The sequence below is a fragment of the Aspergillus lentulus genome, assembly GCF_001445615.1.
Source record: "Aspergillus lentulus DNA, contig: Alt09, strain: IFM 54703, whole genome shotgun sequence".
NCBI classification, from domain to species: domain Eukaryota; kingdom Fungi; phylum Ascomycota; class Eurotiomycetes; order Eurotiales; family Aspergillaceae; genus Aspergillus; species Aspergillus lentulus.
Window position 1 is genome coordinate 3,133,878 of NW_028322117.1, and position 15,673 is coordinate 3,149,550.

A 15,673-nucleotide genomic window follows, 5' to 3' on the forward strand; every position below is an offset into this window, starting at 1 on the left:
TTATTTTTGCATCTTCGATGCTTGGACGTGTACGCAAATTTGACGACATAATGTCCTGCGGACTATAAGAACCATCACCAATCCGTTTGCTTCCGACTGATCTAGCAGGAACAACAACATCATTGTCACTTTAACTTCAGCAGGCGAGATTCTGTGAAATTGCTATTTCCATCATGAAGATCCCTTACTTCCTTGTATTCGTTGCGGCGACTGTGTCCGCCCAAAACGCTGCCATCGGTTTGCCTTCTGAAGGAGAGAACTTGACTTCCGGAAGTTCGACTGTGGTGCAAATTCAAAGACCGGTATGTTTCTAACAGCCTCCGACATAATGACAGAGCTGAGTAGATGCTTTCAAGAATTCCCTCACCGGGTCTCAGGAAATAGCCGTTGCGATCGGTCTATCTTCTTGCACCGACTCCAAGTGTTATGCTCCGCAAGAAGTCCTGGGCACTATTTTATATAACGGTCCCTTCAAGCCAGAGTATCATGAATCCGGCCAGCCGCCTTATCAAAACTTCAGTGTGAACATTCCCGAGGCTATCGGGAAAGGGAAGGCGCAACTCAACGTCGCTCATGTGTCTTTGGTTGGTGTAAGTTGCCTCAATTTTTGATCGATTGGGAGAGTGGTGCTGACTAGATCCCGCAGGCTGGCCCTTTTCCGTTTATGGAGACATTGAACCGCACAGTCCTTATTGCTTAGCATGCTTCTGAGTCTGGAACTCGGTCTATGACATTACTTAATTAAAGACAGTCTGAGGTGGGGTGGATTGCATTTTAATTACATTCTTGATTATCATCAAATTGATATGAGATGTCGTTAAAGCTCTAATATTACATTATTTAATACCCTTCAGTCTATTGACCCCATTTTGACATCCGCTTCATGGCAGTCATGCGCTATTCTTCATCTCAACAGTAGAAGGAGCCCGATCCTCTTCTGCTTCTTTATCCAACTGCAGTCCGAGACGGGTATAGTCACCAGGCTTTGTAGATCCATTCGGAATATGGAATCGCTTGTCGATCCGACTGAAGGTCAGGAGGCAAAGGATGAGGATCTCGAGGACAAAGTTGAACACGTAAAAAGAGGCCTTGGAATCGAACCAGGCGGGATTGGTGACTGGCCGAGGTGTACTCCAGTTTGCGCCAGCCTTGAAACCCGCGATGAGGATGCACAGCGCAGACGATAGGAAGACGATGATGACTTTGCTGGCCATGCTTCCTTTCCCGAATGATTCCTCCTGGTCGGATCGTGGAAACAGAAACGCAACAAGGAGATGCAGGATAGGAAGACAGGTGATGACGAGAAGAAGGGTTATGGCTGCCAGTTGGACATCGCGGCATTGCGACTGCGTATGCTTGTCGAGGGTATAAACGCTGACAACAGTAGCCGTGATGACCATGATCAAGGCTGCAGCGACGAGGACGTAAAGGATCTTGTATGCAACCCGCAAAACGGGATTCCAACCCATTCGAGGCTGCTTCGCTCGGAGAATGCGCTGTGCGAGAAGCAAGTTGATGATGTATACTAGGAGTACACCGGCGTTGACAAAGATATTGGCGGCAATGGCGAGTCGGACGTTATGCTGTCGATTGGCCCAGACGATGCGCAAGACTAGGGTGGTGATCCGTGCCATACAAAAACCAAATAGCATTCCCGACATAAGGAACTTGTGGCTTCTGCGATTATTTTTCTGGAGGATGGTCATGTTTGTAGCTGCAAATCCGATGTAGAGGGCAAGGAATACGGCGCAGATGGGAACGTCGGGGATGACACTGGGTAGACCCCCAAGTCCAGCGTTGGGAGACGCATACGGTCCTCCTCGTTTATCAAGCAGCATGGTGGACACTGTCTTGTCGATATGGTGCCTTGTCGTTTCTGAGATCTGACGTTCGGACGTTTCCAAGTAGAATCCCCATTACGCTGTGAATATATACCTACTTGGCTCCAAATGCCGATCGAGGACCAGGATCGGTTGTCGGCGACTTGAGCCCCGACAACGCGAAGGATTGTCATTATCCATTGCTTAGCTCCCAGCTAGCTCGTAATAAACCTCTATTGCTAACAATCTGGGTGGCCTTTGCGTGGTGAAGCCTTGGGACGACAGAAAGAGAAGCCAATCAGGTGACGGAGGTGGCGCTGTCGGCTCGCACTTTTCGTCCGCGGCCCAAAATTTCGTCCGCGACCGAACAAGACTCTTGCCTCTTCAGCTCCCCATCTCCTTATTTTTCACTACATCATCTCGGAGATAACGCTCGGAGGAAATTTTGTCTAGGTATTTCCGATGATTTATCACAAACAGTGATAGAAGTCAGTCATTTCGGCAATGTTGAGTCCTCAAAGCGATCTCACTGCGCTGCGGAAAGGAACTAAAAGCTGCACAGAGTGTAAGCCAGCCTAAGACAGCATCATCTATGTTTCATCAGGTTTAATCAACAGGACAGGCAGACGGCGTAAAGTTCGATGCGTCCGAATCTCCGAAGATGCTAAGTCGTGTCGGCAATGCGAAGAGCGAGGTTCAGCCTGTGTTGCCCAGCCTTCGACCAGACTGAGGTCCTCTCGAGCACGGTTCTCGTCTCGACAAAGGATTACACAGCTGGAATTCCAGGTCACTCAGCTCACAAAAATTGTCAACAGTCTCGAAGTCAAGCTTGGGAGTAAACCGTCCCGGATAATATACCCTGACACTGTTGAAGCTCCCGATGCGCAAGAGTCCGATGGCGAAAGTAGCGGGTCCGATTTCCCCATGACAGATCGTCCATCCCATCTGCACTCACTCTTCCAGAATGACTGGCTCAGTTTCGACACCTCGCAAAATGAAAACAAAGCGCAGGGGAAAATCTCCACACACTTCTCGCGTCTCGTGAGGCCTCGACTGCAGAGTCTAGTCCCCCCAAAGGATGAGGTGATCGAGATTGCAGGATCCTCATTTGATTGGCTGACCATGCTACATACCCTCCTACCGCAACCCTGCACGGTTGTCTCACAGCAAGATCTCGTCGCCAGGTACGAGGAGATGTGTAGTCCTGATGTGAACATCCTTACTCTGGCATCGTGGCTCCTAGCGCTGGCGATCATGGCCCAACAACTTCCGCAAGACACCGAAAATCGTGAAGATCAGCTCAGGAAATGCCAGAAGCGGTCTGACCTTTGTCGAAAAATAATAAATACTATGGAGAGTACGCTCTTGTGCCATGATCGATTGCTTGCAACGGGAGAAGGACTTGGAATGGCCGTACATTTTGCCCGACTGTGAGATTCGCACCTACGATTAGTCAAGCGACATGAACACATGCTGATTCTGTAGTCATCTCGGGCTAGGAAACTTCCAGAAGTCGTGGTTAACAATACGGCGGCTCGTCGCCATTGCAGAACTGATGGGCTTGCCTCGAATACACCAGGCAGTTCGGCTCGACAAGATCAGCGAAACCGATGACCAGCATTCTTACCGCATGGCCCAACTTTGGGAATTGGTCTGCAACATTGAAAGACTGTCGGGTATGATTTTGAATCTCCCACCTGACACTCGGCGCTACCAACCCTCACCCAGTCTACGACTTACCGTCGACGGGGTTGTTCAGCCTGATGTATATGTCACGAGGTTGCTGCATATCGCTGTTCGAATACATGAGATAGATGAATCTAGTGCCATTCAGGGACCCGCACCCGAACTCCACATGACTGCTCTGGAGATGGCTCGGGATCTGGGCACCCTTGCTGCTCAGACGCCCAGCACATGGTGGCTTATCAACGAGGCATCCCCGGTCACCGCCACCCACATAGTACAGTTCTTTCACTATACTATCTTGATGCGAGTATACCTTCCCATGGCATTGCGTCAAGATTCGCGAGAGGAGTATTTATACAGTCGACTACCCTGCATGGATGCTTGCGCTGCCGTGGCAAGGCGCTATATTTTCCTTAGAAGAAAACTGCCTCCAGGTGTGTTCGTCGGACGAGTAATAGACTTGCAGGCTTTCGCAGCTACAGCGGTTCTCTTGCTCTTGTCCCGCAACACCTTTCCGACGGACCGGCGTAGCTTTCATGTCGACACCAGCCAAATTCAGGGCGTGATTGCTGAAGTAATCAAGATTATGGGACAAAGATCCAAGGACCCTACGGGCTTTGAGTTTGCCGAACAAGCCTTTAATACGCTGTGTGCCCTTAATCAGCTTCTACGACAGGACGAAAACACTGCCTCTGAGCAGACACTGACCTTGCAAGTTCCTCTGCTCGGGAGGCTGCACATCCGTCGCAATGTGAAGTCCACACAGTCGACTGCGACCAACACGATAGCGTCGCCCTCCTTGGCTCCCTCTTCTCAACCTCAGGATCAAGACGATATGTCCGCTTCTTTCCTACAGGGTCCGGTGGGCTATCAACTGCCCACTGTCATGGACGGCGCGAGTGCTGTCCCAAATGGATGGGGATGGAACGACTTTTCCTGGTCTATTGAAGATACCCATGAGAGCCTATTCAATGATGCTTTCATGGGCGACAGTATGGAACAGGCCCCTTTGTGGTACAGCACACCTAATAATTCACTTTCCACGGGGAATATGTTCAATATATTCTGAGAATCGACGTCCACGACGAAACGACTGGGCGCTACCACTCCAAATAGAAACAAAGGAAAACGTCGTCTTATTTTAGACTTCTGGCGGGCCAACCAGCCAATTCACGATGAAGGGAACAGAAGGAGAATCACTGCCCTCAATCATGCCTCGCCAATGGTGGGTTTAGCTTTTCGGCCTTCGACGACTATGACAGGGGTGATTGTGAGGATCAGAACCGCAACGACTACCGCTACCTGTGTTCCAAAACCTGCCGCAATCCCATCTTTGGCGATCCAGGAAGGCTGGAAGTATCCGACAGAGAAGCCACTGGCTGTACGCCAGGCATTGATGATCGCTGAGACCACTGTTGACTGGTTGGGATATTTCTCGAGATTGTATGCCGTGATCGAGCTATTGCATATAGTAATTAGCTCATCAAGTCATACTGTGGGTAAACGTCGACTCACACTGTACTGGAGATCATGCCAAACACAACCATTAGCCAGCCAAAGGCGAGACCAATCCAATGCTTATGGTAGTTCAGGGTCATGCCGTATGTGAGCAGTCCACAAGCCATGACTCCAATGGCAATCCAGACACCGTGCAGTCGATACTCTGGACGCCACTTTTGCTGACGAGAGTTCTCAATCCAGCCATTAAACCAGTAGCCAAAGGCATATCCTATAACGGTCAGGACCTTGGTCAAGGATCTCGGGAGGCTACACACCAAGTAAGCCTCCGATAATTGGGGCCCATCGCAGTGATGCCGACTGGACTGTGTCGAAAAGATAGGGAGGCTGTGCAACAAACGTGGAAACGGTCACAGTTATACCTTGCAGCTGTCAGATATACCTTTATGTTGCGGAATCAGAACCCACCGATCGGCCAGCAAAAGTTGACCATTGTCGCAATTCCGGTCAGGAGGAGCGGGAACTTGAAGATGTATATGGCAAGGATCTTGGTCCAGTAGGCCAGAGTGCGCCCGACAGGTAGGTTGTGATTTTTGATTCCAAACATTGACTGCAGGCGCGAATTACGCTGACATTGATGCCCTCTGGCATAGTAAGTCTCATACCCGAAGAGGAAGATCAGGATCGTCGACAGCGCATAAAAGGCCGCCAGGATGCCAAACGAGACCTTCCAATTGCTGCCGGCACCGATATATCCGGCCAGGGCAGGGCCTAGAAAGGGCCCGATCAGGAAGGTAGTGCCCCTGGAAGTCGGTTAATACATTCCGATGTAAAGTGTTAGTGTCCGATCATACCAGATATTGATCATTTGAGGCCAGTCTGGGTCGAATTGTTAGCTCCCGTCATGTTGAATTGGGTTGGATGAGTCAACTTTGAATACCTTTCGGATCATACAAATCATGAATAATCGGCAAACCGACGACTTGTGGGATCGTGCCAAAGAGACCCTGGAGAGAGCGAAAGGCAGTGAAGGTGCTATAGTTATTGGATAGCGTCGCTCCGAGGACCATGAAGGTGGTGATGAACTGCGGCCACAACCACACCGGGAGACTACTCCTTGAGTTAGCATCCGCCATTACTGCCGATGGACTGCACGATGACATACCGTCCATATGCCTCTATCAGTGGTATGGCTATCAGACCACCGACACCTTGTAACAGCATGCCGTAGTTCATACTGGTCGCGGAATGATCAACACTGACTCCCCACTCCAACGCTTGAGGCACGATCAATGTTGCACCCCAAGTCATTCCTCTGTTTTCGGATCGATCAGGATATGATAAACACGGGGACTATGCAATCAGACAGCAACGTACCCATCAGCCAAGATAGAGCTTGACATGAGTGCAATAAACACAAGAAGCTTCTTTCTTGGACTCCATTTCCGAGGATCGCGACCATCTTCGTCAAGAACCTCGGATACATGACTTTCTACCTTTGTTTGAGTAACATCCGTACTCATATTGGGCTTTTCGCCTACATTGACTGAGTCCTCGAATCTGGACTCACTCATGATGTGCAGCTCAGCAACCAAGACAGTGCAAGATCTGAGGTTCGGAATGCATGCAATTGTACAGCGGAGTCAGAACAAGGATAGGATATAAGTCTGACAAGGCACTCAATATGACTAGAAAGCGGAAAAATTATCAGGAGGGAATTAACCACAACAGACGCCACGCGGCCGGAGGAATGTGCTGTTCGAATTGCCCAATAATGTCAAGGACGAAGATGCAAAGCCTCGCGCAAGCAACCACCTAGACGACTCAATCGTATTAGTTATCTAGGCAAGGAATAGTCCCGGCCGATTTGTCTTCTATGAGATCTAGAACCGACCGCAGAAGTGATTATCATCAGAGGGGCAATCACGGCAAATGGTCATAATGATGAGGGGCAGGCAACTTGCGGCGCAGCTCACTAAATTGATAGTCAAATACTAGTACTGTATAGCGTGAAAGTGACAGCAGGGATCAGGTAGACGCAACCTTGTAGGTTTAATTATGTTGAAACTGGTCTAAGTTAGTGCGCAACCGGCATTTTTTAATGTGCCTCGAGTGCAATGATACTTCGGTTCAGCAAGGAGCCAAAAAGTAATGGGATAATTCCAAACAAGCTGCGAGATCGTGAAAAAGATATCAATTCCATACCGGAACATCTGCAGCAGCACCCCGCTAGCTTCTCCTCCATCAAGCATCATGTCTTCGCCTGCTGCTGTTGCAGCACTCGCGAGCACAGTGACCTCGGTCGGTTGAATATCCCCAGTAGGCAGTGTGTGATACTCATGATTGACTATTCAGGCTGCGGCCCTCGGCTTTGTTCCTGTTGCGGTTCGCTTTCAGCTGTTCGATACCTTGGCAGATCTTGACAAGGCTGTGAGCGGACAAGATGTCTTGACGGCCCTCCAAAATCGGTCCGACAACGGAACAAGACAGGAAGTACCATGTAAGTACCATGCCTTGCCCTCATGAACGGCACGTGTTCTAATATGTTAAATAGGTTTACTCTTGATTCGTGAGCTGGCCTCCAAGTAGACAAGATATGTCGAATCCACTTTAACTTTCGTCTATAGAGGACACGCTGTATGCTATGTCCGGTTTGGGCTTTGTTGATCTTGCCGGAGAGGATCTGTACCGTGCCAATGCCATAACCAAGCATCTGGCTGCCACTCCTTCCGCCCAACATGGAGCTGTGCATTTGTAGGCTTGATCCTATTCCCAGTTTCCATTGATTGGATGTCTATGGCTAACTGGTAGTAGTACAACGGAAGCCCTTCTCGCCGGTGTATTTTTGATGCGAAAACTCCAGGCAGAAGTCTTCCAGTATCCATTTAAGGAGCGAGAGACGCCATTCCAGTTTGCCTACAAATCAATGGGTAAGGAAGAGCTCGCAAAGGAACATACTTATTCCATTATGGCTGCAGAGGGCCGAATGGACAGTTTCAATCACTTCATGGTGGGCAAGTTTATGAAAACAAACACTGCTTCTGACCGCCTCCAAGCCCTAGGATACGATCTGAAATCGGTCCTTAAGGATGCGCATCCTTCCACTCCATTGACCATGGTGGACATCGGCGGAGGCCGCGGCGAGATGCTGCTCGATCTCAAGGCGGCATTTCCCCAGCTTCAGACTTCGGACCTGATCGTCCAAGAGTTCAATCATGATATTACCGATATCCCTGGGGTTACCCTGGCTACATGGAACTACAAGGACGAAAGTCCCCAACCGATCAAGGGGGCGCTGGTTTACCATTTGGCTCATATTCTTCACAATCTCCCAGACTTGGAAGCTTTGCGTTTGCTGAAGAAGATATCGGAGGCTATGGCCCCTCACTCGCGATTATTGGTTCATGAGTTTGCGAAGAATGTCAATTACGCGAAGATGCACGCTGCCATGATTGCCTTATATGGCGGTCGGGAGAGAAGCTCGACCGAATGGCATCAAATGGCGGACTTGGCTGGGTTACGGGTGACATTTGAGGCTTATCCGCCGTTTGGAGAGGGCTTGATTGAAATGAGAAAGGTATAGATATTACTTGCCAAGTGCGGGAAATAGAAAATTAATTGAACTACCTTTCCTATGATCCTTGTCTCTCTCAGACTACTGTGTGGTGGATATCTTCCTGGGTGAAATCTGTTGCAAATGATTCTCAGTTATCATAGCGCGTTCTCAGATATAACCGACTCCGGCAAAATACCATAACTGGTGGACTTTTTGTAAAGAACAGGGAACGAATTATGGATATGGTCTGGGATTGATTTGATATAATTGTGGCAACATGATTTGAGGGCTGCTAAAATGTACGCAACTAAAGCCGGCCCACTATCGGCGTTTGCTTGTGGCCTGATACTGTCCTTGTCCTTCATATTCCTAGAACGGATAAGTCTGAACCACTGTAAAGTCCACTAAGAAGACCGTGATACTTAGTGGCATATCACCCCTGTAGTTTAATCCCACTACCGGCACAGATTCGTAGACCCATGCACATAGTGGATGCCATGTACCAATGAGGATGACGCGTGCCTATTTATCCTACAAGTGCTCACTGCCAAGGAGGCTTCCAAGTATCTGACTCGAGGCTTGCTCCTTTGATATTTACCATCCTGGTATTGGCTAACTTCCGGATATCACTCGATTTTATCGGACCAGTCCGAATAGGCTCGACGGGCTACTCTCCGGAACGATTTCCTCCTCCATGGTCCGTCTACATTATCCGGTTTTGGTTATTGCTGCTTCAATGATCCCTGCTTTAGAGTTACGATACTATTTCCCTGGCGCATTGTCTTGATAGCTGTGCATATGATCGTGGTGTGAACCAGGGGTTAATCACCAATGCTAGTCAGGAGTAACTTGGCGACGAGTACGAGTGTTGGCCTAGAATTCCAACAGACAATGCGTCAAAGCCACCCTTTCGACTGTCCCTATTGTGCAGTAATGGTTGAAGCCGAGCATATGGGTTGACTATATGCTAGATCTCTATTAGCCCTCTTCCCTGTTCGAAATTTGCTCGAATCTCCTAGTCCGGAGTTCACTGAAATTTAGCATCCCACAGAAATATTTATCTATTCTTGAAAACATGCGTCCCCTCAGTTGCTCTCCGAATAGCTTTGCTCAAAGCACTGTTCAGCCGTGCCCATAATATGTCCACTGCATTAGGGATCGATACCAACTATGGTGAGTGTCTACCCGCGGACTCTCGGTTGCGAGAGCACAGAGCGAGGTATAGATATAATACTGATACCTACGCCAATTCCTCAACAGCTGGTCCGTACATCCATGCAGCATGGGTTGGTTGCTACTATCCTTCCCTGCGCACGGGGGAGATAACTGATAGAATCGTGCTCAGGCTTTGACAGGAGTCGCCGGACTAGCATTGGCATTTCGGTATACGACCAAGACATGGATTCGATGGATACTGCCTCGTGTTAGTTCCCCCGAAAGGGTATGGGGCTTGGAGGACATTCTGTACGGCGCTGCGTACGGGTTTGATATTGCGCACATGGTCTTTATTCAGCGCAGGTTGGTGCTCTGAGCAAGAACTCTCACTTCGATGCTTCCTGACACATTGACAAGCTTTGAAAATGGTCTCGGGAGGCACATGTGGTTCCTGTCGGATGCGGAAAGAAACCTCGCGTTGAAGAACGAGTTCATTTCCCAGCCTCTGGGTGAGTGGCTTTCCTTGTTATTCGATATATTGACTCACGGTTCCCCTCCAGCTGTCACTGCCTCCATGCTGAGCCGCTCCGGCATGATGTGTTTCCTCTACACGTGCTTTAGCAGCGTTGATAAGCAGATCCGCCTATCCATCATCTTATGCATGGCAATACAGGTCGTGGTGAACTCGGTGACTGTGGTTCAAATTATCGTGCAGTGCGGCCCCAATCCTTACCATGCGGTATGTGAACTCCCTCTCCCTAGTTTTGGTTCCTGACAATAGCTGACCCGTGCAACTCTCCGGTATCAATAGGTCAATCGAGTCAGCTACTTCCACTACATGTGGGATAACCCACCAGCTGATGGGTCCGTGGTCTGTCAATCACCGGCAGTACAAACGACGATAGGATTCGTTCAGGGTGGTATGACCTGCAGCTACAGTCTCCGGTACTTCTGTACTACCTACTGACGGACCGCCAGGCTTCAACACAACCATCGATTTCTTCTTGACGGCACTCTCAGCGGTGCAACTGTGGCGTTATACAATAAGGGCGACCGACTCGACTCCAGCACAGCACAAACCGCTATTCGGTCGGATACGGCGAATGCCACGACCGGCGCTCTTTCGTCGGATCTGGCAGACTGTTAGCCTCAGCGGGCCCTTGCTGCTATCGGGAATTGCCTCTATCGTGAAAACATATGTACGCAGCCGTCGACAGGAATTATTCTCTTGCTGACTGAATGGAGTAGTTGCTGAAAACCCTTGGAGAGCGCAACGATATCACACGTGAGTTGTGACTCACATATTGCTGGACGCAATGCTAACAATTATCAGATAACACTGTCCCCTTTATTCTATGGGTCAAGTAAGTATACTTCCGAATTCTTCTTTGCAGCGTGGTCTAACATTCCAAAGGATAGAGAACTACAGCATCCTCCTCGCATCATTCGCACCCATGATCCGTCTTTTCGTGTCGATGGTGTCAGCAGACAAAGGACAAATTGGTGGATACTGGTCCAACAGTCGGTCCAAGAATAGCCATCCCGGCCTGGAACTAGATTCGCAACCGCATACGCAAAAGAAGGGAGCGGTGGTCATGTCCGTCTCTGCAGCGGAGGAGGCAGTCCAACATACGGATGAGGAGTGGAAACGGGCCAGCAGTAGAGCACATCATAGACATCGCAGCAGTGACCTGCAGGATGGCTCTAATGGAGTGACTGTTCGGACGGAGATTGTCGTCCGGGTGTCTTCGGATAAGGCTTCGACAGAGAGACTGGTCATTTGAGAAGCAGCTTTCTTTGGCATTCACCCTATCAGCGGGGAGTAATTGAATCTTTATTACGGCTCTTGGGTGCCGGACTATGTGGAACGGGTGGTGGCTCAAGAGCCCTGACAGATACACTCCACGGCCCTCTGGACCCTGTTTCATCCTACTCATAAATTAGTTCCCTTGTAGACGCACATTTGTATGGCACCAGGCTTCAGGTCTCGTATGTGGTTCCTTATCTCCTTATCTAGTGACGCAGGTTTGGTTTGGATATGCCGGCAAACCAGTATGGAAAAGCTGGCTGGCTCAAGTGCTCCTAACTAAATGTTCCAATATCTCCTTCATCTGGTTCACCACAATGCTTGCGTGTGTCTCATCCTCCAGCCTGAGATATGCTCTACCGCCCAGCCGGGCGGCTATCTGCACACCATGATTGGGTGGAACAAAAGTATCAAGCTTCCCATACCATAGGTGCACAGGTTGTTCAGGACGAATATCCTCTATTCGAAAACCATAGTCCATGCAGACCAACCTACCATCCTGCCACACACCATCAAACCCCTGTGCGAAGGATTCTCGAGTTGATCGCACAGATAGCCGGGGCCAGTCAGTCTTCATAAAGTCAATGTCCTTCTCATGAGCGATTGGCTTCTGAAACAGAAGCTCAAGACGCCTCTCGTCACTGAGATCTAAGCGTCCTGACCCCTCTAGCTTCCAGAACCACCGGACAACGCTGAGGGGCGCATAGCGAAATCCCAGTGGGAATCCAAGCCTGTGCACCCAATCTGCTCCACTCATACCGATGTCAGGCGGCCCTAGGCCGCAGACGATCGAAACACACTTGAGCTTTTCTTGAGGTAATGCCGCGGCGCAAGCAAGTGCATATGGTCCGCCTCCTGATATTCCCTATCCAGCAGCCGCAGCAAACGGTGTTAGCAAACAGTCTCGGGCCTTCTCAGGAGTAATACCCGTTCCGTACCAAAACACTATAATGAGCCAACTCCAGGTGCTTCGCGAGGTGTTCTAGGTCTTTTGGATGATCAAGGAGTGTTCGACCCGGGTGTGGTGAGCTCCATCCTATACCAGGTCTGTCCACAGCAATGACACGGGCGCCTAATTCTAGGCCCAGCTCATCAAATCCCGCAGCCTCTAGGCGGGAGCCTGGAAGGCCATGTAGGTAAAAAATGGGCCTTCCGGTCAGCGAACCATATTGCGCATAACCGAGTTTTCGTCCATCTGGGAGGGTGAGCGTGTCCGAACTGTTGTTGTCCGTACGGAAATGCGGCCTGGGATGTTCATCCGTAAGAGCTGCTGGAGTGTTGACTGGGTTATAGGTGGCTGTTGAGCTGGCAAATAGTCGGAAAATATATGCTTTCAAGTCCGCTATTGGAGACATGGTGGATGCAAGGATTTGCTGAACATATTGCATATAGGAACTATCAATAGCTGACAGGAACGGCTTATTACTGCCCTGATACTCCAATATGACTGACTCGCCGGATTGTGTCAAGGATCTACTGGTGGTAGAAGGCCTGTCGATCAGGTGAGAGACAATAATGCAGGTTGATTCAGAAGTAGTATCCCATAAGCACAGGTACTAAACTATATGGGTCCCTTTTTGCTAGAGATTCGGCCCCATTGACTATGTAATCATGCAGGAAGCGGGGTAGTATGTCAGACTGTTTCTTATGGCGGACTATCATGTGTACATACCGGCTAAAATAAATTTGTTACCATGATTACCTCCCACCACACTACCAGCCTAAGGCCTACCCGGCATGTTTAGATAAAATATATAGTAATTATAGTCATCTTAGTCCATATCTAAATCTCATTCAATATTGATACTAGACTCACACTTTCATGGGTAGTATCACTAATTCCCCAGGAATCACTGCGTTTTTTGCAACAGGTGACAAATACGAGTCTGTTCCAGAGGACTGGCATTTGGAATCTGGTTCCTCGCGCAGCCCCCCGACATACATGCATGTGCTCATTGTGGGCGCTGGCTTCGGCCAGTGACACATGATGAAGTTGTGCTTTTCTTGGTGTACATCCAGACACATCTGCAGCCCCAACAAGGGTGCTGTGAGTTAAGGATCAACCCCGAGAGGGGCAACTGCCCACGTGACATCATCTCACATCATTGCTTCGGATTTCAGATTCAGACATTCTTTCCATTCGCTATATCTTAATCAGATATACGGATGCCTGGCAACCATGAACTCTACCAACCACGAGATAGTCTCTTTGAGCGAGATACGGCCCCGTCGTTCTTCCCATGACGTGACATCGTCAGAGATAGAGCAACCATCGCTGCCCCCCGCAGATGGAGGCAAAGCCGCCTGGCAACTACTCGCATCATGCTGTCTCATTCAGCTACCAGTCTGGGGTTTGAACTAAGCGCGAATGACCAGAGTTTGTCAACGACTAATTTGACACACCAGGATTCTCGACTGTTTTCGGTATTTTCCAAGAATACTACAGCACGCATGATGTCTTACAGGGCAATAAAGGCGACCTTGCTACCGTGGGAACTACATCAACTGTAATGGAAAAGTGCCGCACACATCTCATTAGATTCAATATGGATTAACGCAATCGGCTAGGGTCTCCTGTACCTCTTATCACCTGTGACATTTACCCTTTTGACGCGGTATCCACACCTCCAAGCTTGGTGCATTCCGACAGGGCTATGTATCACCGTGATCGGCTCGCTTCTATCGTCCTTCTCGCGGCAAGTATGGCATCTCATTGCAACTCAGGGTATTATATGCGCCATCGGCAATGCGCTCATGTTTAGTCCGTCATCTTTGTTTATGGACCAATGGTTCATCCAGAAAAAAGGACTGGCCCTCGGGATCATGTGGGCAGCTAAGAGTGTAACTGGCGTTGCATTGCCCTTTGCGGCGAATGCCTGTTTACACAAATTCGGTTCCAGTACGACCTTCAGAGCTTGGACTGTCACTACGGTGTGTTGCCCCGGTTCATTGCCTCCTTTGTTCCCGACTGCGCATTTGTTGCGACACCATGGCGTCTGTAGCTGTCGTACTGCATCCAGTTCTAACATCGAATCACAGTTGCTTACTACCCTAGTATCTTTGCCGTTCATGAAGCCTCGGATCCCTGTCTCACCTAGTGCGTCAGCCCGGCGTTTGGACCTCAGGTTCCTCCGCCTGGCCGCCTTCTGGACGCTCCAGGCAGGCAATATCATCCAAAGCTTTGGATATTTCTTACCGTCCACGTATCTGCCTTCTTATTCGACCACGGCAGTTGGTCTGTCAAGAACGATGGGCACCATGCTAGTCTCGCTCTTCAACGCGACTTCTATTGTCGGCGGTATCTGCATGGGAATGCTTTGTGATCGTTTCGCAGTATCGAATATTCTGCTTTTCTCCTCGATAGGCTCAGCACTATCCGTGTTCCTTTTGTGGGGCATGGCATCATCTCCAGAGTCTGAATCGCCTCAGATGGCTATTGCTTTGCTCACTCTATTCTCCATCTTCTATGGATTCTTCGCGGGTGGTTTCAGTTCCACTTGGTCGGGTGTCATCAAACAAATCAAGCGCGACTCTTCCACCTCCTTGGAGACAGGTTTGGTCTTTGGTTTGCTGGCGGGAGGGCGAGGAATTGGCAATGTCATCAGTGGTCCGCTGAGCACGGCACTAATCAAGCAGGGATCGCTGAGTGGCTCGCAAACCAACAACGCTGGAACTGGCTTTAGCACTCAGTATGGGACTTTGATCCTTTTCACTGGCATCACAGCAGTTTTCGGAGCTTGGAGCTGGATGTGGAGTTATATCAGCTCTGGGGTGCGCTGTGTGAGTCGCTGAGAGCAGGTTGTATGTTTGAGTGCAGGACATGATGTTGGTTTCCGACTCATTCCAGAATGACATTGGGTTGAAACTGAATTATAATTCCTGCTTGATTAGCAGTGCTCCGCGGACCACTGGTGATCTTTAATCATGGCTTTCCCAGAGGCGCATTGGGCTCCCGGCCTCCACTGGAGGGCCCTCCACCTCCGGTATCTCCCATGGAGTAGACGATCTGACAAGGTTAACTATGCCTACAATTCCCAGTTGGACGAATATGGCCCCGTTATCATTGACTCTCGACACGGCCGTAAGGAAAATGTTATTCGTCTAATACACCCATTAAGATCCTCACAGACGTCAAGAATCCCGCCTTTGGGAAGGCCACGTTTCACCTAGGTCTTGCTTCTCGGTACTTTA

General features: G+C 49.5%; 7 protein-coding genes across 7 annotated transcripts; 4 read left to right on the plus strand and 3 right to left on the minus strand.

The window, feature by feature from the left end:
* Positions 1-173: 173 nt before the first annotated feature.
* ALT_5852 (uncharacterized protein) lies at positions 174-700 on the plus strand (the record flags this gene model as incomplete). The annotated part of the gene is made up of 3 exons (XM_033560142.2): positions 174-302; positions 357-590; positions 647-700. 3 exons carry the CDS (start codon positions 174-176, stop codon positions 698-700), a joined length of 417 nt encoding a protein of 138 aa, XP_033416033.2.
* A 190-nt stretch (positions 701-890) lies between these two features.
* ALT_5853 (uncharacterized protein) lies at positions 891-1,838 on the minus strand (the record flags this gene model as incomplete). The annotated part of the gene is made up of 1 exon (XM_033560143.2): positions 891-1,838. One exon carries the CDS (start codon positions 1,836-1,838, stop codon positions 891-893), a length of 948 nt encoding a protein of 315 aa, XP_033416034.2.
* Positions 1,839-2,324: 486 nt separating this feature from the next.
* On the plus strand, positions 2,325-4,575 carry ALT_5854 (transcription factor domain-containing protein; the record flags this gene model as incomplete). Its single annotated transcript, XM_089599976.1, has 3 exons — positions 2,325-2,385; positions 2,443-3,139; positions 3,306-4,575. 3 exons carry the CDS (start codon positions 2,325-2,327, stop codon positions 4,573-4,575), a joined length of 2,028 nt encoding a protein of 675 aa, XP_089455853.1.
* Positions 4,576-4,715: 140 nt separating this feature from the next.
* ALT_5855 (putative MFS transporter) lies at positions 4,716-6,538 on the minus strand (the record flags this gene model as incomplete). Its single annotated transcript, XM_033560145.2, has 8 exons — positions 4,716-4,965; positions 5,022-5,235; positions 5,282-5,386; positions 5,433-5,767; positions 5,819-5,843; positions 5,905-6,074; positions 6,130-6,279; positions 6,342-6,538. The coding sequence occupies 8 exons, from the start codon at positions 6,536-6,538 to the stop codon at positions 4,716-4,718; spliced, it is 1,446 nt and encodes a 481-aa protein (XP_033416036.2).
* A 679-nt stretch (positions 6,539-7,217) lies between these two features.
* On the plus strand, positions 7,218-11,459 carry ALT_5856 (uncharacterized protein; the record flags this gene model as incomplete). The annotated part of the gene is made up of 13 exons (XM_089599977.1): positions 7,218-7,265; positions 7,320-7,464; positions 7,519-7,533; positions 7,592-7,718; positions 7,779-8,541; positions 9,866-10,038; positions 10,093-10,184; positions 10,236-10,414; positions 10,487-10,595; positions 10,654-10,874; positions 10,924-10,960; positions 11,009-11,039; positions 11,090-11,459. The coding sequence occupies 13 exons, from the start codon at positions 7,218-7,220 to the stop codon at positions 11,457-11,459; spliced, it is 2,310 nt and encodes a 769-aa protein (XP_089455854.1).
* A 288-nt stretch (positions 11,460-11,747) lies between these two features.
* ALT_5857 (alpha/beta hydrolase) lies at positions 11,748-12,837 on the minus strand (the record flags this gene model as incomplete). The annotated part of the gene is made up of 2 exons (XM_089599978.1): positions 11,748-12,347; positions 12,421-12,837. The coding sequence occupies 2 exons, from the start codon at positions 12,835-12,837 to the stop codon at positions 11,748-11,750; spliced, it is 1,017 nt and encodes a 338-aa protein (XP_089455855.1).
* A 967-nt stretch (positions 12,838-13,804) lies between these two features.
* On the plus strand, positions 13,805-15,274 carry ALT_5858 (putative MFS monocarboxylate transporter; the record flags this gene model as incomplete). Its single annotated transcript, XM_089599979.1, has 4 exons — positions 13,805-13,826; positions 13,889-13,989; positions 14,051-14,413; positions 14,522-15,274. 4 exons carry the CDS (start codon positions 13,805-13,807, stop codon positions 15,272-15,274), a joined length of 1,239 nt encoding a protein of 412 aa, XP_089455856.1.
* Positions 15,275-15,673: the final 399 nt, after the last annotated feature.